The following is a 25,782-nucleotide window of genomic DNA, read 5'->3' on the forward strand; positions in this document are numbered from 1 at the left end:
ACTGGTTACTGCTGAGCACTGCAGTGTCATTGAGGTGTCACTGTGATGTCATTGAGGTGTCACTGCATTGTCACTGAGGTGTCACTGTGATATTGTGATGTCACTGTGGTGTCATTATGGTATCAATGTGACGTCACTGCATTGTCATTGTGGTGTCACTGTGGTGTCACCACGGTGTCATCATGGTGCCATTGTCGTGTCATTGTGGTGTCCCCATGCTGTCACTCCCCCGTGGCTCCCGGGTGTCGGCAGGAGCAGGAGCTCTGTGGGACAGGAGAGGTTAAACCTGCCAGGGTGGGAACTGCCCTGAGGGGGGTGGCCCTGCCTGCGAGGGGCTTCGGGCCAGTCTGGGGCTTGGGATTTGGGATTTGGGGATTCTGGGATTCAGGATTCTGGGATTCGGGATTCTGGGATTCTGGCACACATCCCAAAGGCCCCTCCTGCTCCATCCATCCCTGAGCCCAGAGCCAGCCCAGCCCTCAGCCAAGGCTGCTCCCAGTTTGTGTCCAGGAGCTCTGGGATTTCCTGGTGCCGATGGGATGAGCAGCAAATCCCTGCCCAGCCTCCCCCAGCCCCTCCAATACATCCAGTTATTAATTAATCCTCATTTAGCAGGGGGCTGTGCTTTGTAAACCTGACAAAGCAGCAGCACAGGGCTCGTAGGAGCAGAATAAACAGCAATTTAAAGTGCTCTTGTCACGTTTGGATCGAGTTCTCCTGGATAAAAGGGGAGAAGCAAATTCTTGTTGTTTGCTCTGTAACCAGCCTGAGCTCTTTTCTCTTCCAGAGAAACCAATTAGACCTTTTCATCTACTTAAAGAGGGGAGTGGGGGGATTGTATGATCCATAAAAATTCCCACTCCTGGCTGTCCTGCTCCTCCTGCAGGTCTCCTTTTCCAGGGCAACCCGTACAGGGAATTCCAGAGGTTTTTTCTAAAGAAAATATTCCCAAATTCCTCTCGAGTTACCTTCTCCCAGGTCCATCCTCCTCCTTCAGGACATGGGAGCACCCTGGGGAGATCCAGTTCCATGAAATGCTCCATGAGATGGCCAGGGTGCCCTTAGTGGTGGGCAGGAGCAGTTGATGTGTAATTAGTGTGTAATTAGTGTGTAATTAGTGGCATCAGGAGCAGGTTAAGCCCCAGCACTGTCCTGGTGACAGATGAAGATGCTTGGTGGCTCCTGGCATCCATCCCCTCTCAATTTCAGCCTCTGCCTCCTCTGCCATTTATCTTTCAGCTCCTGCTCTGCACTGATGCTCTTGTTATTTATTCCATCTGATATTCTCAAACCAAGCAGTGGATCTTCAAAAGAAATCCCGGATCAAAGTGCAGCTGCACCTGGGCCTGGTTCTGGCCAGGTTAAAGCCCTGACTTTCCCTCTCTGATGGGAACATGAGCGTGGAATAATTCACTCTCAGGCTCTGGAGGAGATTCTGGTGATCAATAATTTTCCATTTCATTTCCATTCCCTCTCATCTCCTTGGACTAAAGTGAAACATTCCTCTTTTTTTTTTTTTTTTTTTTTTTTAAGAGAGCATGTTTTGATGTTGCTGGGAATGTTGGGTTCAGCTAATTTGGAAAGATTTAATTTTTTTTTTTTTTTTTGCTGTTATTACCCCTGGCTGGGAGATACCTGCACTGGCAGCTCTGCAATAATGGGGTGGTGATTCTGTGCCATTTGTGGGTTTTTGGGTTTTTTTGGGTTGTTTTTTTTTTTTTTTTTTTTTTTTTTTTTTTTTGCTATGTTTTTTTTTTTTTTCCTACGGTATTTCTTGTTTGGACTCAGATATTTATTAAATCTTATCTATAATACATTCTAACAAACCCTGAGTTCTACAGCACTTCAAGCTAACAAGTTAAAAATGGAGCCCTATCTCTCTCTCTGTCTACAAAGCTTTTTAAGGATAAACTCTCTAATTAGGAAATGGCACCTAAATTATTTTTACTTTTAACCCAATAACCAACCACCCATGGCCCACAATGTGGAATTTTCTATCCAATTACAAAATTCCACCTAGACCCATGAAGAAAAAGATGAACAAGAAGAACAAACCTCTGCCCTAAAACCTCCATCTTGCTATGGATATATTACTAAACTTTACTATAGTAAAACTATACTATATCATATTTTACTGTATTTTTAAAATATATGACTACATTTTAAAACCTTAAACTCTAAGTTTTCCAGCACGTGATACTTCACACTTCTATTCAACCCACACACCCATAATCCCAGTTTTATTATTCAATTTTGGAAGCTTCTCCACGGCCTCAGGTCAAGTGCAGAATTCTCCTGGGGGTCAGCACAGAAAATCTCAAATTCTAAATGCTGGTTCCAACAAGGGGGATCCTCACCTTGCAGGGCTGGGCCAGCTTTCACTGCCATCCTTCAGCATGGACAGAACATGGGAGCTGTCATCTTTCCCCATCCTGAACTTCGTCTGACTGGGCAAGTGCTCAGAGACAAATCCCAGCTGGATTTTCCTGCAGAATGTATTAAAAAAAAATGGATTCAGCAGACAGGCTGAAGATTCTCGGTGTGGCAGGCAGGGAGCCCAGCAGAGGAGGAGTCAGGAATTCTCCTCAGGATGTTCCTTCCTGCTTTTCCCCTGTGGCTCCAGCTGGGACAGGGGCACTGCCAGCACCCCACCACCATCCCAGGAGTGCTGATTAGAGAATCCTGTGACATTTCTCATTGCTGGGAGAGCAGTTTCTGCTCAGAGGGTCAGCACTTCTCCAGTGAAAACAGCCCCTGATAAGAAGGAGAAAATTGGAATGAGCCAATGTACCTTGGGCAGCCCTTCACTGAGCTGCCCCTATTGGCAGCTGCTCAATGTGAGGGATTGATTTCCTGAGCTTTGGGGGCATGGAGAATTTGTATTGAGATTTGATTTGGGGTCGTTTATACAGCCCAGTATTTTCCCAGTGGAAATCGGTGTAAGTGGAACAGGAATCACTCCAGGGTTGGGAGGGACCCCAGAGCCCTGGGCTGGGGACAAGGACCAGCTTTGATGAGCAAACCCTTCTTTGTCCCTGATTTCCTGATCTGCAATGGGATGGAAGCCTGAGTGAGTGCTTGTGTCTGAGGGAGGATTCCTGCCAGGGAAAAGACAGAGATTTCAGCCAGGTTTCCCCAAATTCCCATCACTCAGGCAGCTGCAGGGAGCCTGGAGGGGGAAAGCAGCTGTTCACATCTGGGAATGTGCTGGGAGCCCCTGGTGAAGCAGCTGCTCCAGAGAAACCTCCCAACCTCTCCTCAAATTATGGGACATGGGATGAGGACAAGGGATGGGAATTTCACGCCTTCCCCACAGAAAACAGAATATTTGCCTTCAGCACTGAAAACCCCAAAGCAACCCCGGGAGCAGAGTTCAGTGCCCTTGTCCTGCAGCACTGCCCGGGGGGAGCTGGGCAGCAAACACAGAGCCCAGAGTTAACTCTGGCACATGGCAAAGGAAAATCAGCCAGAAACCTGATTGTGGTGAGAGATCTGGCACATGGAACAAGGAAAATCAGCCAGAAACCTGATTGTGGTGAGAGATCTGGCACATGGAACAAGGAAAATCAACCAGAAACTGATTGTGGTGAGAGATCTGGCACATGGAACAAGGAAAATCAGCCAGAAACTGATTGTGGTGAGAGACCCCTGCTCGTTCAGGGGTGCAGGTTTGTGTTTCCCCACAGCAGCAGAAGGGCACAGCTCATTTTCCATCTTCTCCATCCTAATCCTGCCTGCCCTGCCCACCCCCAGGCGAGCAGTGGGAATTCCATCAATTCCAGTTGGGAACAAGCTCTGCCATCCATGGGAAACTCAGCCTGGGCAGGGAACAAAGGGGTCCCTCAGAGCAGGAAGGATGGAAAAGGAAAAAGCAGCTTTTATCCCTTCTGCCTGCTGTGTGGGGGAACCCAGAAAATTTACGAGCAACACGGATTAATCTCGGAAACTTTAAAGTTGCAGTCACGGCTCTTGTTGCTCCTGCACAAAGCAGCAGAATTCCTGCTCAGGGTGTGCCCAGGGCCAGCACAGAGCTCCTGGCAGCAGCTCCAGCCCTGACCATCCCTAACTCTGCTCCCACCTGCAGCAGGAAAAGCTCTCGTTGGAGCACACATCACAACGAGCATAAAACCTGCTCACAAACCTGAGCACCGGCTCAGGCAGCAGCTCTGGAATACAGAATTCTGCTCCACACAGAGCTGGAGTCACTCCCAGGACAGCCCAGTTGCTAAATGGGAATTGTCTGGTGAGTCCATAGAGAGGAGCAGGGGGCACTGCTGAACTCCAGCCCTGGGCTGCAGGGAGGCAGAACAGCTGAAATTTGGTTCTGGAGAGAAGGGAAACCAGACCATGATGGAGATGTACAGCAAATTTAATTCCAAGTTTGGAAAAATAAATTTGAGCTAATTTGCTAAACACCGTTTAATGGCTGGGGAAATTAGTTTTCCTGAATTAAGACATTATTGAATGCTGGGGTTGATGAGTTTGGGAACCTGGCAGAGCCCAGAGCTCAGTGCCTGAGGTTCCTGCTACCCTCGTGCTATGAATGACCCTGTGAAGGGCTGTGTGAGAACCAGGCTGGCACAGCCTCTCTTTGGGCACCAAAACTGCCCCAGAAGTGGGGGGTGGGGGCTGTGGGATGGGATGGGGACTCTGGGTTGGGGTGGCACCAGCCCAGAGGGGGTGGTGGGGGCTCCTCTCTGGGGACAGAACCACCAGGTTGGACCTGATGGTGCCAGGATGCCAGGCTGGGTCAGGCTGGAAGGGACCCCAGGGAGGCACCTGCTCCAACAGGGCCACCCCAGGGGACAGGGCCACCCCAGGGGACACGGCCACCCCAGGGTTGTGTGCAGAGGGCTCTGGAACATCCCCAGGGAGGAGATTCCAGCCCAGGGGGCTCAGGGCTGGCACTGCCCAGGGCAGGAGTTCTGTGCAGGGGCAGTTCCTGGAATCAGCCCCTGCCTGACACAGGGACACTCAAGGACACCCAGGGACAGACAGGGACACTCAGAGACACCCAGGAATAGACAGGGAGAGAAAATGACAGTCAGGGACACACAAGGACACCCAGGGACACAAAATGACACTCAGGGACAGCTAGGGATACACAGGGACACTCAGGGATAGACAAGGAGAGAAAGGGACAGTCAGGAACAGCCAGGGACACCCAGGGACACTCATGGACACACAAGGATATCCAGGGACACCCAGGGACATCCAGGGACACTCAGGGACACATGGGGACAGCCAGGGCTGAGGTTCCCTGTCGTTTGTCTCCTCTCCAGGCTGAGCAGCCCCAGCTCCCTCAGCCTCTCCTGGGCACAGGGATGCTCCAGCCCCCTCAGCATCCTGAAGGTCTTTTCCAAGCCAAGCATCCCGTTGTCCTGTGATTCCCTTCTAGAATTTTCTTGGCAATTCCGTATTTCCAGCCTTTCTCCTGGCCCTGTGGAGGGAATGAACGCCTGGTGCAGCCCCATAAACCCACCTGCACCCCCATAAACCCACCTGCACCCCACACTTCTGGCTCCAGCTCCAAATTCCTCCTCCTCAGAACCCTCCTTGCAGCTCAGTGCTGGTGTGGCAAGTGTAATAAAAATAAAATGCATGAAGAATTTCCTTTCCCAAAGATCAGATTTTAAAGGAAAACACCCATTAATCCTGCCCTGTCTGGGCAGTGACACTGATGTGATTCACAAGGCTGAGCTCTGCTCTTTGGGAAACAAGATAAATCCTCAGATGAGCCACCAATGGCTGCATGATTAATCCTGAGTTATCCTTGAGTGGAATGCCAGTGGCTGGGAAGAGAAGAGGAATATCCCCCAGAACAGGAATGGGGAATCAGAAGCACCCCAAGGGGAATTAAAGAGGGTTTTTTTTTTCTCATGTCTCCCATGAAATTGATGCTCTGGGGCCCAAGTTGGGGAATGGAAACCATTCCCTGTGTCCTGTCCCTCCATCCTTGTCCCCAGTCCCTCTCCAGCTCTCCTGGAGCCCCTTTAGGCTCTGCCAGGGGCTCTGAGCTCTCCCTGGATCCTTCTCCTCTCCAGGTGAGCTCCCCCAGCTCTCCCAAATACCGAAGGTTGCATCTGACCTGGTGCAGAACCTTTGTCCCAGCCTGAATTTGCATTGTTTAAATCAGAGTGGCCTCACTTGGAGAATGCACCGAGTGTTCCTCACTGCCTCACAAGAGCTGGGCAGGCAGAAAGCTGCCATGGTCAGGCAGGAGATGGAAAATCCAAAATCTGGGATAGCTCTGGTCAAGAGGAAATAAATCAGAGGGGATCCTGTAGAGATCCATGGAATTACAAAGAGATGAGCAAGAGGCAGCAAAGCTGATACTCGATCTCTCTTGCTGGGTATAAAATATCAATCCTAACACAGAACCAATTTTCCTTGTGACTTACAGTGCCACCAAAGGCTTCCGTGGAGCGAAGCAGCGTCCTGCAGTGACATTTCCATGGCAAAGGAGCTGCCAGAGCACAGGGGAGCCCACGGGGGACGGGACCTCCTGCCTGCAGCCCCCCCCTTCCCTGGAGTGTGCCCAGCCTGGTCCCAGGGATGCTCTGGAGCAGGGAGATCAACACAAATCACACGAGATCAACCGAATCAATGCTGGGAAACCATCCCTGGGAATATCCCAGCCTGCTGGGCTGGCTTACAGCAAACAAAGCCCCGGCCTAATTCCAGGATTAACTAATTGGGTTTGGAAGGACTAATCCCAGCTAAGAGGCTTTTCCTCAGCACAGGCGAGTGATGATCAGAGGAGATCACAGCACTGTAGCAGCCAGGCCACTGGAAATGTGTGTGCCAAGAAGAGCCTGTACAGCCCAGCAGGTTTAGGAGCTCCCAGGAGCATCACAGGGAGGAAAGAAAAACCCAAAGGTTCAGCTCGGATCAGTTTTGACCTGAGAGGTGTCAGCAGCTTCTGCCACACCTTCCCCAGGCCCCGAGGGGAAACTTCAGCTCCTTCCTGGGACACCTGCAGGGAGGGGCACCCCAACCCTCCCTGGGCACCTTCCCGTGGGGAAATTCCCCGCAGGATCCTGCCACAAACTCCTCCATCCATTCCTTGGAAAACAATTCCCTTCCAGGCAGAAGAAGGTGAAATTCATGCCAGTGCTTGAATTAGGATGAGTTAATATCATTCCATTCCATTCTGCTGTTTGTTCCCTTTGCCTTATGATGTCGTTTTTCTCCCCATTACAGGCAGGGGAATCAATGATTTCATTCCCAATCCCACTGTGGAGGAAGCCCTGCTCTGAGGTGTGACTGTCAGGCCCAGGAAAACTTCTGATGAGGATTTTTCCAGTCCAACTTTTTCAAGCTCAACCGAGGTTCTTTCCCAAAGTTAGCCACTTTTCTCTAATGTAAACATTAAAAAAATAATTAAAAAAAAAACAAAGATAAACACCTACTAAATAAGTGAAAAAAAAAACTAAGAAAGTTTTTTTCTAAACCAATAAACTGTGTTTTGTTCTTAAGTTAACATCCTAAGTATATTTAAACAAAATATATTAAAATAAAGTTGTCTCTTTCCTACCTTAAAAAAGACAAGTTTATCTTATTACAAAGAGTTAATCCCCTAACATACAAAGCACACTGAAGGATGGAATCTTTCTGGAATATTTCTGGAATCTTTCTGGAATCTTTCTGGAATATTTCTGGAGATCAGCTCGGTGCCTGCCCTGCCATTCCCAGCCCTGCTCGTTTGTCTCCTGGTGCCACTCCTGATTACCCACTCTGGGGACAGATTGCTGCAATCATGGGGGCCTTGGATCAATCTCCTGATCACAGCCAAAAATCAATTTCCTGAATAAATTCCTGTAACTCTTCAGTCCGGGGCATTAATTAATTAATGTTGCTGATTGCAGGGAGAGGCAGGTGGAGCAGCATGGAAAGAGTGAATGGACCTGAACTGGAGCTGCTGGAAACACCAGCTGGGGCATGGAGGGGCTTTGGAGGCTCCTAATTCTGCACCCTCTGAAAATAAAACCCTGCTCAGCCTCAGAGCCAGGGGTCCCACACATCCAGCTCACAATTCCAGGCTTTTCCTGCTGCTGGCTTGTTCAGTTCGTGTTTTAAACCCACCTTGAGCAGATTGGCCCCCGAGGAGTGTCAGCACAGAGCCAGGCTGAGCCCTGGTGGCTTTGGGGTCACACAGAGGAGCCCTGGTGGCTTTGGGGTCACACAGACAAACCCTGGGTGGGTTTGGGGTCACACAGTGCAGCCCTGGTGGGTTTGGGGTCACACAGACCAGCCCTGGTGGGTTGGGGGGTCACACAGTGCAACTCTGGATGGGTTTGGGGTCATACAGAGGAGCCCTGGGTGGGTTTGGGGTCACACAGACAAACCCTGGGTGGGTTTGGGATCCCACTGCTTCCCAGAGCACAAGGATTTGGGATCCCACAGGCAGGTTTTAGGGTTTCAGGGCCAGGGAGTTCCCCAGACTGAGCAGCCCAGCCCAGCCCAGCCCAGCCCAGCCCAGCCCTGGGGCTGCACACACACACACACACACACACACAGCTCTCGGTGCTCTCCATCAGCTGGAACAAAACAGGATTGGAGGCAGAGCTGGTAATTAGGGAATGAACTCAGCCTCAGTAACAAAGCCCAGCAGCAGAAAAGCCCGGACAGATGAAGCTGCAATGACAGAGGAGCTTGTTTCAGCCTCTCATTCCCTTTATTCTCCAAGGAGAAAATTGTTTTTTTTCCCTCAGCACTTTGTGTGTGGAGGTGTGGGGGTGGACAGGACAGATTCCCTGGGTGCTCTGTGTCACCTGGCCAGGCTGGAGGGGCTGCAAAGAGAAAATATTTCCTATTCAAGGTAAGACAAGGATCCCAATCCCAGCAGGAGCAGCCGGCTGGGAATGCCCCGTGCTGGAAGGAGGCCAGGATGGAGCAGGGCAGGATGGAGCAGGGCAGGACCCCGTCCCTCCTGCAGCCCCTCCTGCAGCCCCACACCGCCCATTTCCACCAGCTCCACGGGCTTTGGGCATCCTGGGCAATGATCCAGAAACAGAATTCCAGCCTGGTTTGGGCTGGAAGGGATTTAAACCCACCCAGTGCCCCCCCTGCCATGGCAGGGACCCCTCCCACCATCCCAGGCTGCTCCCAGCCCCATCCAGCCTGGCCTTGGACTCTGATTTTTTTAAACATTTCGAATTTTAAACCAAATCTGGGAGTTTCCAGGCTCAGGTGGGACCTGCTCCATCCCCACGAGTCCTTCCAGGGACATCCCAGGGATTTGTTTCCTCTCCCACACAAACCAGCAACCCCCAATGTCTGCAAGAACAGCCCAGCAGCAGAGTCAATAAAAACCTTCCCTCAATTAATGACTTTCTCTCAATAATGACTTCCCTTGTTAGGAATTAGGGACTGTGGCTCTGCTGATCAATTGAATCATTGGGAAGATTGATTCCCACCCTGGTTTCTGCACTTTGCTTTTCCTGGGGTGATTCTTCTCCCTGATTTTCCAGCTCCTGCATTCCCAGGGGAGCAGCAGAGCTTCTCCTGCTTTCCAACGACAAGGGTTAAATATTAACACCTCATTAATTGAGATATTGGTCTAAAGAGTGGCACAGGGTGCCCAGAGCTGCTGTGGCTGCCCCTGCATCTCTGGGAACATCCAGGGCCAGGCTGGATGGGTTTGGAGCATCCTCAAACTGAGCACTGAGCCAGGTGAAGCTGCCCCTGTGTGCTGGCTCCTCCCCTGGCAATGCTGAATTCCTGGAGCCAGGATGGGACAGGGCCCTCTGGGGACTCCAACAGAGAGGATTCCTCCCGGTTTAATGCCCTGGAAAACTGCTGGAGCTCTGGGAAACAGCAGAGGAAGGAGCAGTGCCAGGGCGTGGAAAGGGCAGAACACAAATCCCAAACACTCTGCTACAAAAGGAAAAAGCTCAGCCTTGTTCTCTTTTCTCACTGAAGCACATTAAAAGATTAATGAGGGAGATGTGATCTCCAGGAAGAGGCACAGGGATTTCCATTAAGCAGTGCCTGAGCCCGGGCACATCAGCAATCCCAGCAGTAATAAAGCAGCTCCCTGTGATCCTCACAACACACACTGCAGCCTTCCAGCAGCCACGAGATTAAAGAAATTACAATCTGCTCCCCTCCCTGGACTTGGCTTAGCCACACACACAATCAGGGAAGAATATTTTCTCCTGCTGAAAAGAAACTTTTACAGTGGCACTTCCTTGCAAAAATGAGACATTTTGGCGATAACAAAATCCAATTTCCTGTGATGTGGCTCTGCAGAGCAGTGGCTGCGGGCTGGGGGGGGGTGTAAACCTCTTCTCAAGCCTGCCTAGGCTTAGCTCTGTCACCTGTCACCCCTCGGTGGCACCAAGGTGGGACAAACAGCCCTGCAGGAAGGGAGCCCAGAGGGAAATTCCATTTTCCTCCTGCCTCCCCTGTCCTTGTGCAACAGCTGGGAACTCATCCTCGGCATGCTCAGCATTCCCCCCTCCCCATCCAGGAGCCCAGCAGGGATGCAGAATATCCAGGAGCAGCTTGGGAAGGTCCCCGAGGTGCCCATGGGAGCCCGGAGCTGCCTGGTCACACAGCACGGAGATGTTCCTTCAGCGCAGCTCTCCTGCTGGCAAAGAACAAAAGCAGCTGAAATGGCAGCTGAGAAAGCCCTCGCTCGTTAAACGGGTTTATTATTTCCTGAGCTCTGCTTAATCACCCTTTTAGAGCCTCTGTTTGCTAATTGAATGCTTCCCCTTCCATCAGGAGATGAGGGGAGCAGGAGCTGTTGGAAATGTTGATTACACACAGGGAGAAGGGCCTGGGAGCGTCACGAACCTGGAAATGAGACATTTCTACCAGCCAGGGCTCTGCCAGCCCTGTTTGGGGACAATTCCCACAGCTCCTCAGCGGGGCTGGGATGGGGGAAAGGGGATCCCCAACCCCCATCACCTGGAGGGAGCTCTGGGCAAAGCTGGGGCAGGATCCGGGCATGGTTTGGGTTAAAAGGGATCCCAAATCCCACCCCAGAGCCACCCCAGCCATGGCAGGGACACCTCCCAATGTCCCAATGTCCAACCTGGCCCTGGGCACTGCCAGGGATCCAGGGGCAGCCACAGCAAATCTGGGAATTCCATCCCCACCCTGCCAGGGAACAATTCCTGCCCCAAATCCCATCCAAATCTACCCATTGTCAGCTTAAATCCATTCCCTGTGTCCTGTCCCTCCATCCTTGTCCCCAGTCCCTCTCCATCTTTTTCCTGTGGCTCCTCCAGGTGCTGTGAGGCCACAGTGAGGTCACCCCAAACTTCTCCTGGCCAGGTGAACAATCCCAGGTGTCCCAGCCTTCCCTCCCAGCAGAGCTGCTCCAGCTCTGATCATTTGGTGCCTGCTCTGGGCTGGCTCCAGCAGCTCCAGGTCCCTCCTGTGCTGGAAATCCCAGGGCTGGAGGCAGAATTCCAGGTGGTTCTCCAGGAACCTGCAGTGTTGGAAGGAGATGGCTTTGCTGAACAGCCAGGCAGGTTTGGAACAAAATCTGCCTTTTTTTTTTACCCCCCAGAACATGAATGATCAGCTGTAACACATAATTGTGGGGAGAGATGGGAAATGGTGGCGAGAGAGGCAGGAAAACGAAAGTTAAATGAGTTAAACTGAAAACACAAACAGGTTTTGAAAAAGATAAGTGTGAAGCAAATGAACCAAAACTGGCTTCAACACTGGGGAGAGTGGATAATGGAGTTCAGGAATTAGAGTGAAAAAACCAGGAGCTGCAGTTTGGAAGGACATCCACGGAGCAGAATGAAGAGAGATCAGCAAAGTCGAGTCAAGGATAATCCCAGCTGGGCTCAGTGCTGGGCTCACACCACAGCCACCCTGCTGGCCCATGTCCCCACTCCTGGTGGCTTTGGGGTGGGCTGTGGGGCACAGGGAGCGGGGCAGGGCCAGGGCACAGCCCCAGGTGCTTTGGCACTGTCGGGAGTGGCAGCTGAAGGTGGCCCTGCCCATCAGCACGTGCCAGATGTGGGGGTGCCATGGCTGCATCCATAAATCCCTGGGACTGATGGATCCCACCTTCACTGCTGTGAGGCAATGGGATCCCACTGGGGACAAACCCTGGGCTGATCCCCATCCCCATCCCATTCCCCATCCCATCCCCATATCCCATCCCATCCCCATCCCCATCCCCATCCCCATCCCATCCCAATCCCATCCCATCCCCATCCCCATCCCCATCCCATCCCCATCCCATCCCCATCCCCATCCCCATCCCATCCCATCCCCATCCCCATCCCATCCCCATCCCCATCCCCATCCCCATCCCATCCCATCCCATCCCCATCCCCATCCCCATCCCCATCCCATCCCCATCCCCATCCCCATCCCCATCCCCATCCCATCCCATCCCCATCCCCATCCCATCCCCATCCCCATCCCCATCCCATCCCATCCCATCCCCATCCCCATCCCATTCCCCATCCCATCCCCATATCCCATCCCATCCCATCCCACAAACCCCTCGTGTTTAGCACAGCCACAATAAACACTTGTCCATGGAAACAGGAACAAAAGCCACGTGCCAAGCCATCTGCTGGTGCCACTGCTGTCCCCGGGCTGGGGCACTCCCAAGAGCCAGCCCAGCCCGGGATTATGGAGGGCAGCAGGCACGGGGCTCTGCCCAGCTCTCCTTGTGTGCCTTGGCTGCTTTGGCGGAGCTGGATCCAGCTCGGGGCTGTCTGCAGCGAGAGGAACGTGCCTGATTCCAGCCTGGTTTCCCTGGCAACCCTCGGGATGCTCATATGGAAGTGTGGCCCTCGGTGCCCCAGCCAGGGCTGATCCCACCACATGTCCCAGTCAGGGAATACTCGGATTTTTCCTGCTCCTTTAGATGCAGCTCCCATTGCTGGCAGAAGATTGTTAAATACACATCAAGGAGCCTCTGGGAGGAGAGAGGTGAGATGAAAAATGTAAAGCCTCGTGTTCCTGAGTGTTCTGGAGTCAGGAAAGCTCCTCACCTTGTCTGCTGCTTCAAAATAAACATATTAGAGAAAATCCCTCATCCTGCCCAGCCCCAGCAGGCTCCAGGTGGAAAACACCCAGGATTTCTCAGCACCGAGGTTTTATCATGCACAGCAGAGAGGGAAAGGAAATCCTTTCTCCTGCCACAGGAACCAGGATTAAAGGCATGGAGGAACAGGGCAGAGGTCTGGGAATGGGGGGGTCCAAGGGGTGAGAATCCCCCCAGAGCCCCTGGGATGTGTGAGGGGGGATGGGAGGAGCAGGAGGATCCGGGTTTGGGATACTGGGATGGGATGATGGGATAATGGGATGGGATAATGGGATGGGATAATGGGATACTGGGATGGGATACTGGGATGGGATACTGGGATACTGGGATGGGATAATGGGATACAGGGATGGGATACTGGGATAATGGGATAATGGGATACTGGGATGGGAGTTCAGCATTCCCATCCCAACCATTCCCATCCCAGCCATTCCCTCTCTGAGCTCTCCCCACCGTGTCCCCTCTCATCCCCAGGGCACGAAGAAACAACCTCCCAGCGTTTTGGGTTTGCTTTTGCCCAGGATTTCCCCTCGGGCAAGGCTTTTCTGCAGGAGAGGACGAGTGTGGAATACTTGGAGCCTCAGCCAAGCCCGGAGGAAAGTGCTGCCCTTCCCTTTCCAAATCCTTCTGATGTTGGGCCTCACTTCTGGAGTCACCTCTCCCAATAAACAAAAAAAAAATTTCGACCTGACTCGTGCAGCTCATGGAAGCAGCGAGCAGGATAGTCCTGCTCTTCATTTCTGCTTTGGAATTCGTCATTTCCTTTGATTTTTTTATTTCAAATTATAAAGCAAAATGGATTTTTTTTTTTTTCCAAAACTGCCCAAAGCAAAGACTTTAATTTTAAAGCACTCCACTGCTCTGCTCTCCCCAAAGCATCCCAGGGCAATGGAGTTTTTGGTGTAGCAATTTCAGAAGCTGACACGGAGCAAACTCTCTCTGTTCACTGCTGAGACCTCAGCAGCAGAAAGCAGTGGCAGTGATGTGAAAGATTTTCTCATTTTTAATTAGTGAGAAGCCAAAAATCCATCAGTGCCTCGGCTGCACTTCTGCCAGTGCCAGAGAAGAGCTCAGCAATTGTGCTCAGACCTGTCCTGGCTCCTGGCTGAGCCTGCACCCACCCAGAAATTCCATGTATTTCTAGTAATTCCATGTATTTCTAGTAATTCCATGTATTTCTAGTAATTCCATCTATTCCCAGAAATTCTCTTTATTTATTTCCAAAATTTCCCCTTTTTTATTCCCAGAAATTCCATGTATTCCTAGAAATTCCCCGTATGTCCAGTAATTCCCTTTATTTCAAGCAATACTATATATTTCCAGAAATTCCTTTTATTTATTCCAAGAAATTCCCTGTACTCCCAGTAATTCCCTGTATTCCCAGTATTTACTTGTATTTCCAATAATTCCCTGTATTTCAAGAAATTCCCTTTATTCATTGCCAGAAATTCCCTTTATTTATTTATTTATTCCCAAAAATTCCCTTTATTTATCCCAGAAATTCCCTTTATTTATTCATTCCTAGAAATTCCCTTTATTTATTTATTCCTAGAAATTCCCTTTATTTATTTATTCCTAGAAATTCCCTTTATTCATTTATTCCTAGAAATTCCCTTTATTCATTTATTCCTAGAAATTCCCTTTATTCATTCCCAGAAATTCCCTTTATTTATTCCCAGAAATTCCCTTTATTTATTTATTCCCAGTAATTCCCTTTATTTATTCATTGCCAGAAATTCCCTTTATTTATTTATTCCTAGAAATTCCCTTTATTCATTCCCAGAAATTCCCTTTATTTATTTATTCCCAGAAATTCCCTTTATTTATTCCCAAAAATTCCCTTTTTTTTTATTCCCAGGGTGAATCCTTGGAAGGGCTTTTAATAAATCCCTCTTTTATTCCTTTATCTCTGCCCCGTGTGTGTCCCCAAGTGCCACCCACAGCCCTGTCACCCCCCCAGGGACGGGCACTCCCCCAAAGCCACCCAGAGCTGTTTCCCTCCACTCTGGGCATCACCTCCAGCTCTGCAGAAGAGAATTTTCCCTGCCTTTGTAACATCCCAGCTACCCTGGGCATTTTGGAGAATACAGGAGCAGCTTTTGGTTCACAATAAAATCATAAAAACAATTTGTAAGGAGATCAGTGCAGAAGACCCAGACACATCAACCTCCAGCTGACTGTGTCTGAATTATTAAATCAATATTTTATTCTTTTAGGAGGGAAAACATCGCATCTGAGGGGAAAAATTATTTTTAATACAAACAAAACACGGGCCTTGAAAGTCTCAGCCTACAATCACAGCCCCCTCAGATGGAGAAGTCTTTATTAAAAATGCTCTTTAAAGTTAAATATGTTCTTGTTTTGCAGGCACTGCCTGTTCCAAGCAGCTTTGCTGTGATTCCAGGGAAAGGCTTTGCTCTTCGAAGGAGAAAAAGGAGAAATAGATAAAATATATTTGGTTTCGTGGGGTAAAGAATCTAAGATCGAAGAATTGACTGGTTTGGGTTGGAGGGACCCCAAATCCCCCCCAGAGCCACCCCAGCCATGGCAGGGACACCTCCCACTGTCCCAATGTCCAACCTGGCCTTGGGCACTGCCAGGGATCCAGGGGCAGCCACAGCAAAGCTGGGAATTTGGATTAATTTCGGATTAATTTTAGATTAATTTGGGAATTTTTGGTGTCATTGCTTCAAAAACCAATGATGGCCAAATTGATTCCAACAGGTAAACGTGGAAAAATTCATTTGGGAATTTTCCAATTCCAGCTCAGGAAATTCCCAGAAGAACTGGAGACTCCAGTGCCCCTGAAAAGCTGCCTGAGATGTGCACTTTAAAAGAGCAGGAGAATTCACAAAGACAGGTTTTGTTTTTTTTTTCCTCTCTAAATAAATACCAAGCCGAGAAAGGAGTGATCAGAGAAAGTTCAGTGAACTGGCAAAGATTTCTTTGCCTTTTTTAAATCAACCCCTTCATTTTTATCAGCAGCTAACTGCAAAATGATCAGCCACAGAAGGCACTGGGGGGAAGGAGATGATTTTTAAGGTCCCTTCCAAGCCAGACCATTCAATGATTTTTCTTGAAAATGATCTTGAAATGGAGTTAAATATTGGCAAAGTATTCATTTATATTAAAGAAGGAGAAGGAAAAGGATGGGGTTGTGGTCTGCAGTGAAGATGAGAGGGCAGGATCAACTCTCTGAGTGTAAAAAAATAAAGAACAAAAAAAATAAATCCTCGATTCTCCCCCAAAGCCAAACCCTGCTGAGCCTGGATAAGGAAATACAACAGATCAAAAAGCAGTTGTAGGGTTTTTTTTTGTAGGCTCCTCATAGGAAAGGAGGAGAAAAAAAATTCAATTCAGAGCAATTCTGACAAACGGGAAGCATCCAGACAGGGCAACCCAGTTCAGTGTCTGAGAGGAACTTCTGTGGACACACAGAAAATTACAGCCTGGAAAATGTTCAGCTCCATTCCCAGGCTGATAAGCTGGATTTTAGCTTCAGCTGGGGAGAAATTCTCCCGGGGTAATAATTTAGTCAAAACAGAACGAAATCCAGTCAAAACAATACGAAATTCACAATAAAAATGAACACCTGGTGTTTTTCTGTGGGACACATTCTAAGGTTCTAGTCTATTCTCATAAATGTTTTTCCCAATTATCCAATGAGCTCCTGCCCTGTCTTAGCTCTCCATAACACGCTTTAAATACAGGCTGTCCGTTCAATAAAGTTATTTTTTTTTCCCTAAAGACGCCCGTGTGTGTTGCTGTCTTTGCTGGCTCTTTTTCTCTCTCTCTCCAGTGCAGTAACCACGAACTTCTGGAACTGCTGAAAAGCTCCAGGGCAGCTCCAGGTGTCTGCAGAAAGGGTGTAGGTGTGGGTTAGGGGATTTAACCCTTTGGGGTGGTGGAAATAAGGCACAGCTACATGGTCCCTGTCGTGATAGGAAAGAGATGAGTTTATTGTAAAAAGGAGAGCATTTTGCAGCCCCAAAAAAACACAAAAAAGCTGATTGGTGCAGAGAAAGTCGACCTAGACACGTGTCTGGCAGGTGTCTGATCTTTATTATTAATTCTTATATTTACATTAGAGAAAGGAGGTTAGCTTTGGGAAAAATCCCAGGCTGAGCCTGAGAAAGCTGGACTGGAAAAACTCTCACAAGAGTTTTTTCTGGGCCTGAACAACCACAAAAAGGGGAAAACTCCATCCCCTTTCCAAGGAAAAACATCATTTCTGCAATCCCAGTTTGTCCCAGTTTCCCTTCCCAGTGTGGAGGTTTTAAACACAACAACCTCAAGGTGAGCAAGGTCCCAGAAAAGTGAATTCCCAGAGTCACTGCCAAGGAAACCCAATGCCAGGACATTGCACTGACACCTGGAGAATAAATTGGGGGAATTTTCACAGCAGCCAACCCAGAGCATCTCACTGAGAATCCACAAGAGCAAATTCGGGGCCTCCTGGGAACTTTGCCTCCATTTGTTTTCATTTCTCTGACTTCATTTCTGCTCGGGATTAGCTCTCCCAACAATGATCACAGCAATTGGAAAGCTGCTCCCAGGGGAATGGGATGAAAGCAATATTTACCAAAGTAAACTCGAGAGAAGAAATCAAAATATGAAGAGTGAAGTAAAAAAAAAACCAAAAAAACCAGTCACAAAGTACTTCAAAAAGAGAAAAAAATGGCTTTAACTCTTGCTCAACCACTAAAAAAAAATCTGTAGCCTCGATGAGAGGTTGAAAAGCAGAGAAAAAAAAAACCATTCCAAACTCACCAAAACCTCCCCAAATCACTTTTTGCCTATTCTCCACATTGTGCACGATTTCTTCCCTAAGGATTTTGCCTTTTTCTTAAATAAAGAAAAGCCACGTGGCATCACCACCTTTGATTTTTCCTCCTATTTATCCTGGGTTCACACCAATACAATCCAGCCAAGGATATCAGCACACAAATTGTTCCTCCCATCAGCCAAGCAAAGTCATTATCAGCATTTTATGAACAAACTCGAGCCCTTGGCAGCCCATTCCACCTTAATTCACATTTTAATTACAGCTTTCCTAATTTTTAGGGTCTCATCCTTGGGGAGGCAAACCCTGAGCTCCATCTGGAGCATTCCCTGGGTTTTTTCTCCTCCCCCTCATTTGATCCAACAATTCCAAATGCAGCTGCCCCCCATGCCCTGGCCTGGGCACCTGGGGAGGTTTCAGCTTCTCAAGGCTCTTGGTGGAACTGAAAACCATTCAAAATCATTCAAAAACCATTAAAAAAACTATTCAAAACTTTTCAAAACAATTCAAAACGATTCAAAACAAATAAAAACCACTAAACAGCATTCAAAACCAATAAAAACCATTAAATAGCATTCAAAACCAATAAAAATAATTAAAAAAAAACCATTTAAAACCATTAAACAGCATTCAAAACCATTCAAAATCAATAAAAACCATTCAAGACAATTCAAAACCAATAAATACCATTCAAAAATATTAAACAACATTCAAAACCATTCAAAACCATAACAAACTATTCAAAACCAATAAAAACAATTCAAAACCATTCAAAACCATGAAACAATATTCAAAACCATAACAAACTTCAAAACCATTGAAAACTGTTCAAAACAATTCAAAACCATTCAAAACCATGAAACAATATTCAAAACCATAACAAACTATTCAAAACCATTGAAAACTGTTCAAAGCAATTCAAAACTATTAAAAACCATTCAAAACAATTCAAAACCATTCAAAACCATTGAAAACAATTCAAAACCAATAAAAAACATTCCAAACCATCAAAACCCATTTGAAACCACTCAAAACCATTAACAACCATTAACACCAGTCCACTCCTTGGAATGTTTCTCCACCTTGAAAACCGAAAAAAAAATTAAAAAATAAAAAATAATGCAGCTATCCAAAATCCCCAGGGCACTTACCTGAGCAGGAGCACAGCCAGGAGATCCCTCAGAGCTGGGGAAACCTGGAGCAGCTGATGGGAAACTCAGAGCACCTGGATGTGGCCTGGGACAGGTGCCAACACCTGGAGAATCCCTTTTCCCTGTCCCTCCCCACCCCCAGAGCCAGGAATTCCTTCCCAAATCCCATTGTTGCCACTTTTCCTGCCCTCTGGCACTGGGAAGATGTTCCCCCTCGTTCTGCCACTCTGAATTATTCCCAGTCCATTTTTCCAAGGCAGCAGGATTTGATCTCCTTGATTATGAAAATATCCAGCCCACACCTAAATAAAAACGACTGTGAGCTGGAGGAAGTATCCCCGTCACTCCAGCAAACAGAAATCTGTGGATTTAAGGAGAAATAACTTAAATTTTAGGTCTCCTGAGAAAAAAAAAAAAAATGCAATCAGAGCATCTTTGGAGCAGCACAAAGGCAGAGATGTCCTGATGATCCTCCAGTCACGACATCCCACGTGTGCAGCCAGAGTGATTCTTTTGTTCCCAAGATCCTCAGATTTCTGATGGATCCCACTGGAATTTGCACACAAATCATGACTGGCAGGAGCCCCCTCTGGTTTCCCATCTCTCCAGTAAAAATCACCAGCCCTGGGGTATTTTCCCCATTATTTCATGGATCCCAGAGCTGGAAGGGACCCACAAGGATCCACCCCAACAACCCCCCCTTGACCCTGACAGCATTTTCCACTTGAGTTCTGGCAAAAAAAACCAAAACCCATCAAACTCTCCAAAAGTTTCACCCCTGAAAACAGGCTTGAAATGCTTCATAATTACAAAAGTTAAATATTTATTTATACAAATATGATGAGAAAAATCTCATGCAGACTCTTCACGCACAGGAACAGAACCCAAATCCGACTGGGATGGCTTCACCACAGAACTGGGGTTGGAAGGCTCAGGGGCCCACGGGAAGTTCTGGATGGAACATGTGCCAAGATTGTCACACTCTTCACCAAGATTAACGATTAAAAGCTGATCACTACTACTCAGAGGACTGGACAGAGACGGATGAGCAGCGGGAGCGGGTCCTGCACACCACCAGACCCCCCACACTTGGTGCAAATGCAGAGTTGCCAAAAAGATTGCTTGAGAGAATTCCCCGGAATGATGGAAAACGCCTTGAGATCGCTCTGGATGGCATCTGCTTCTGCTTAATTATAAATCTGCATTGGAGTCGTAACTTGTGTATATTACAAGTAATTTTGCATAATTAAAACAATTAAGGGATCGACATATCACGGCAATTAGAAATGCATCGAACTCGGGATGTTGTACAAAAGAGAGCTTCAATATGAAACATTAATTCTTTGAGAACGAAAGATCCTTCCCATTGCTGCAGAAGAGCCTCCCCAGCTGCACTGGCTGCTCCAGGGGCTCCTTCCAGAGGAGATTTTCCCTCGGGATCTGCCACTCCTGGACCCCGAGCATCCTTGGGATCCCCTCCCGCAGCCACTGTGCCTTCACTGCCGCTTTTATCTCATTTTCCGTAGCCTTATCCTGTTCTCCTTGTCCCTCTTTTTGAGAATGAGGATGAACTGATTGAAAAAATGCTCCTGGTCCTTCTTCTTCTGCACGAGGCGGAAGCGCTGGTCCCGGCCGTGCTTCTCCGCGAATTCCTTGAAGGTTGTCCTGTGGAAAAGGAGATTTTTGGGAAGCTGGGGCTGTGCCAAGGCACCCCCAGGTTCCTGCACCTGCATCCACACCAAAAACGAGGGAATCTGGGAATGTCTGACAGCAACAGGATGGAAAATCTGGGACGGAGGGAGGCGAGACCACACCGGGGCTTTGGAAACCTGGAGCAGCTGCAAGGAGCAAGGATTAATTTTGGGATTGAGGAATGTGAGGCCACACCAGGGCTTTGGGTACCTGGAGCAGCTGCAAGGAGCAAGGATTAATTTTGGGATTGAGGAATGGATTGCAGGTTGGCAGGAGGCTGCTGGACCACGCTCACAACGTTCACAGAGCTGTGACAGGAGTTTTTACTGAAGCTCCTGCAGATTTTGTATTTCCAATGTGAGCACTCTCCTGGCAGGGTTTTCCACCTTCATTGCCTTTCAGGCTGCATGCCCAGCTCCTTTCCCCAAGGTGATGCTTTGCTTTTTATTGCAAATATTTGGGATTTATTTCCCTCATTGTGTGCCTAAATCAGTCAGCTCCCAGAGCCCTCCAGGGGTGAAATGCTCCTGGCCTCTGGGCCAGCACAGCTTTTCCCTTGGGGACTGGGAATATCAGAGTTTGGGTGGGACATCAGCCCAAAACATTCCTAATTCTGCTGTAAAAGATTTCTTGTAATTACAATTATTACAGCCCACATGCTGTTTGGATCCGTGTGCCCACACAGGTCGTGCTGAATAATTATCTGCATATTTTATCGAAGAAAACAGTAATTTCTTTGTTCCAGCAATTTAACAATATTTATAATAGAAACCCCTTTATTTGCATGTAATTTACAAATGAGGAAGCACTGCCCTGAGCACTGCCACTGCCACTTCGAGTCTGGGGCCATCACTTGAAAAACAAAGTAAAGCAGAAATTGTGCCTTGCTCCTGTATTTTAATTTAATCACAGAATTGTAGAGTCACAGAAGGCTTTGGGCTGGGAGAGACCTCACAGATCATCTTGTTCCAACCCCCTGCCATGGACAGGGACACATTCTCCAAATTTAATGGCGTGGCATTAACAGGAACTTCATGAAATTATATTTCTCTTCCACCAAACGCTCAGGCTAAATACAATTTCTGAGTAATTACACCTGCATGTGTAATGTAGATGAGGCTGAACATTGTGCTACTGATTTTCCATAAGTAATGTGTGTTCTATCACCACAGCATATACAGGAATATAAAATAAATGTGCTGTGCACAGTATTGGATATTGTGAGGGTGAGAGGGAAGAGGGAAGGGACAGAGAGAGGGAGGGATGGAATATTTCCTCTCCCAGGAATACAATAAAATACTGGGAAATATCAGGGAAGAAATGCCCATTGGAACAGGGATCTTCCACTTGCTATGAAGAATTCTGGGCTGAAAAGCTCAGCCTAAATGACAAAGCCGAGCTTCCCAACCCTTCCTAAGGCAATGCCCACCTTGGGGATAACTTGGATTCTTCCAGAAGCTTCTTGAATTCTTCCTTGGCCAACAGCAACTTGTTCTTCTTCTCTTTGTACTCCTCCCTGACCCGGGTCTTGACAAACTGCTCGAAAATCTGCCCAAGGAAGGGACACAGGACAAGGGACAGGGACACAGGACCAGAAGTCAGTGACAAGTGGCAGAGCCTTTGGGGGGTTTCTGTAACCCCAGGGCAGCCAGGGAGCTGCTGCTGCTCAGACTCTACAGCAGAAATCTCCAGCACAGACTTGAACCCTCTGAGCTCTTTGCCTTCCACACTGATGCATTCCTGCAATAAACAACTTTACAGCAGCCAACAACTGCTCTTGTCTCTTCCAAAAACACAAACCTATTAAAAACTCAACAAGCCTCCACAGGGAAATTCTGATTTCATGATTTATCCTCCCACGTGCTCCAGGATCCTGGTTGGTTTGGGAGGTGTTGGCTGGGGGCAGAGTCACTGTGCTGGGTTACAATGTAAAGATGTGTCCAAAAGTCTGGATTCTATCACCAGCTGTTCACCCAGCTGTGGCAGTGATCCTGATCTCTGTGGGGATCTCTGCTGTTCATGTTCCAGCTGTTCACCCAGCTGTGGCAGTGATCCCGATCTCTGTGGGGATCTCTGCTGTTCATGTTCCAGCTGTTCACCCAGCTGTGGCAGTGATCCCGATCTCTGTGGGGATCTCTGCTGTTCATGTTCCAGCTGTTCACCCAGCTGTGGCAGTGATCCTGATCTCTGTGGGGATCTCTGCTGTTCATGTTCCAGCTGTTCACCCAGCTGTGGCAGTGATCCCGATCTCTGTGGGGATCTCTGCTGTTCATGTTCCAGCTGTTCACCCAGCTGTGGCAGTGTTCTTTATCTTGCCCACAGCCCATCCTCCCTCCAGGAGATCTCTCCTGTTCATGGCCGTGCAGTCCCAGGGCAGGGCTGATCAAATTCCATCATCCCATTGGGAGATGCTCCAGCCAGGGCAGGAGCCGAGCATTTCCTACCCAGATCAAAGGGGAGATTTGGAACAGCAGAGCAGCCTTTTCCCACTGGATCCCAGAGGAAAACCAGAGCCTTGCACATCATCCCTGCAGCTTTGGAGGAAAACTGCACCTTGTGCAGGAGCCCTGCTCCAGCAGAACCACATCTGTCACTGCAGGAGGATGCAGCCACCATGGAATGGGACTGCACCAACCCTGACTGACTGACGGGGGCACCTTGGATTCTCACTCTGACACTGCTTTTCTTTTGTACTATTGCATGTATTTTATTTTTTTATTTCCTATTAAATTGTATTTCTGACTTGCAGTCTCTCTCAGGTTTTGCTCCCAAACCAGCACAGCCACTCACCTGCCTCCTCTCCTCGGGGTTGAGCAGGAGGTAGCGGGGGTCGAACACGATCTTGTGCAGCTCCTTCTCCCAGGTGGAGAACGCCGACACCTGGGGGCACAGACCAGGGGCAGGGCATTTCACAGGCATGGGGAGGAAGCTGAGGAACCCTGGGCACGATTCCTGGGGTAGCTGAAGGGGAATTTTAATTTTCATCTGCTTGCCCCTACCCCATCAGGATCGATTTGTTCCTCGGCGAGCGGATTTTTATTGCAAACATTTGGGATTTATTTCCCTCATTGTGTGCCTAAACCAAGGCAGGGAAAGGAGTTTCCTCAGGGCTTTGGTGTCACAGTCAGATCCCAGAGCCCTCCGGGGGTGAAATGGGAGATGCTCACCCCCCATGGCCCAGGAAATGCCATTTTGTGGGGCTGTTAGTGCAGAACAGGCACCAATCCCCATGGAAGGGACAATTCCAACTCCAGAGCTGGCATTGGCACCCAGCTGAGGCACACAGGGAAAGGTGGCAGTGAACAGCTTCAGGGAAGCACAGCCACTGGGATGGGAAATGTCACATGGGAATGTCATGGGAATGTCACATCCTGCATGGGAATGTCAGATCACACATGGGAATGTCACATTCTAAATGGGATTGTCACACCTTGCATGGGAATGTCATGGGAATGTCACATCCTGCATGGGATTGTCACATCCTGCATGGGAATTTCACATCCTACATGGGAATGTCATGGGAATGTCATGGGAATGTCACATCCTGCATGGGTATGTAATGGGAATGTCACATCCTGCATGGGAATGTCACACCCTGCAGGGCTGCTCCAGCCTCATGGAATCTTGGAATCTTGGAGACTTTGGCTTGGAAGGGACCTCAAAGACCACCCAGGTCCATCCCTGCCTGGGCAGGGACAATTCCCACTGTTTCAGAAGCTTCTACAACAATCCCTGGGAATTCGTTGACAACAGAAAAATCTGAAGGAAATAAAATATTCTAATCACTCCAACTAATTACAAAAGAGTGAATTCACTAAAAAAAACCAAGGATGTGAAGTATAATTAAACAGTAATTAACACTCCAGCAGGAAAGCTCTGATGAAGCAAAGTGGTTTTAAGTGGACTCGTTTTCCTCTCTGAGAAGTTTGAGATTGGAAAATCCAAAGTTCAGGCTGACTTTGGGATCTGAGGCCATTGAGAAATCCCAAGTTCAGGCAGACTTTGGGGATTTAAGGCCATGTCCCCCCAAGATCCCCTTCCCACAGCCCGAGCTCCCCTCCCTGTGCCCCCTGTTCTGATCTCTGGGGGTTCCAGCTCCAGGAATTCTCTTTTCCTGGTGTCTTTCCCACCCTCCTGGACACCAGCCTCCATCCCAGCACAAAGCCCACTCTGAGCTCAAAGCTAATTAAGCTCGACTAATTCACCACGTGATCATTGCAGCTGATGCTTTCGTGCTTAGCAATTATTGCATTGCACGTTTGGCAAACGTCACCTAAAATAACCTGGGATTTCTGCTTTCATTCCTGTCACACTTCACACACAAATCCCCCTCTCTCCCCGGGATTAAGAAGGGAAAACCTTGAGGAGAAAAAAAACATCCTGTGGAATCCTTTCAGAAGTCTTGAGAGCATCTCCTGGAAATGCTGGCCTAGAACGTGGATATTTTGATGCTGGGTGGGAGAGGGAGTCAGGAAGAACCTGAATTTTTCCTCTTCCTTTTGGAATTTTGTGGAAACTTCCAGAAGAATATCCAGATTCCATTTTGACACATGAAAACTCACCCCAGACTTCAGAATAAAGGGTGCCTGTGTCTTGGAGCTCCCCAAAATCCCCTCTGTTTTATAAAATGTTACAATAAATATTCTTCTGTGGACACGATTTCTGTAGGAAGCTGCAAACTCCACTGGCAAACTCCATCTGCTTCGAGCTCCTTGTGATTCCATCCAGCAACTCCTTGAGGAGGGAAGGGCAGGGCATGGCCATCAAATAATCAGATTTAAATGGCATTAATGGTCTCTGTGCTTCAGCCATGCCAAGCAGCTGCTGCTGAGCTGGACAGCTCAAAAATGTTCAGAGTAAAACCAAAGCGACCTCTTCTCTCCCCATTTTTAACCATTAGCAAATCCAAACAGTGAATTTCCCAAAATTCTTAATTTGAGGAGCAAATCTTGCACAGAAACACCTGAGACTCCTGTTCTAGAACACCCCTAATCCTTCCAAATATTGACTTAGTGTCCCCCGAGTTCCAATCTGCAGCAGTGTCTTCACCCAGGGCTCCTTTATGGCCCTTCTGCATTTCTGCAGCATAAATAACAAGCTGCATTAATAAAGCAGCTCTGGCGTGG

General features: G+C 48.4%; 1 protein-coding gene across 1 annotated transcript in view; it reads right to left on the reverse strand.

Annotated features, from left to right (window-relative positions):
* Positions 1 to 19,767: 19,767 nt before the first annotated feature.
* TCERG1L (transcription elongation regulator 1 like) overlaps positions 19,768 to 25,782 on the reverse strand; it is a 43,595-nt gene continuing 37,580 nt past the window's right edge. The window contains exons 11-13 of the mRNA XM_088169471.1: positions 23,447 to 23,536; positions 22,086 to 22,204; positions 19,768 to 20,629 (exon numbers count right to left, since the gene is read on the reverse strand). Coding sequence (XP_088025597.1) covers positions 20,473 to 20,629; positions 22,086 to 22,204; positions 23,447 to 23,536 — 366 coding nt within the window. The 3' untranslated portion in view covers positions 19,768 to 20,472. The remainder of the gene's footprint in view (positions 20,630 to 22,085; positions 22,205 to 23,446; positions 23,537 to 25,782) is intronic.

Source organism: Sturnus vulgaris, chromosome 8, assembly GCF_052056855.1.
Source record: "Sturnus vulgaris isolate bStuVul1 chromosome 8, bStuVul1.hap1, whole genome shotgun sequence".
NCBI lineage: Eukaryota > Metazoa > Chordata > Aves > Passeriformes > Sturnidae > Sturnus > Sturnus vulgaris.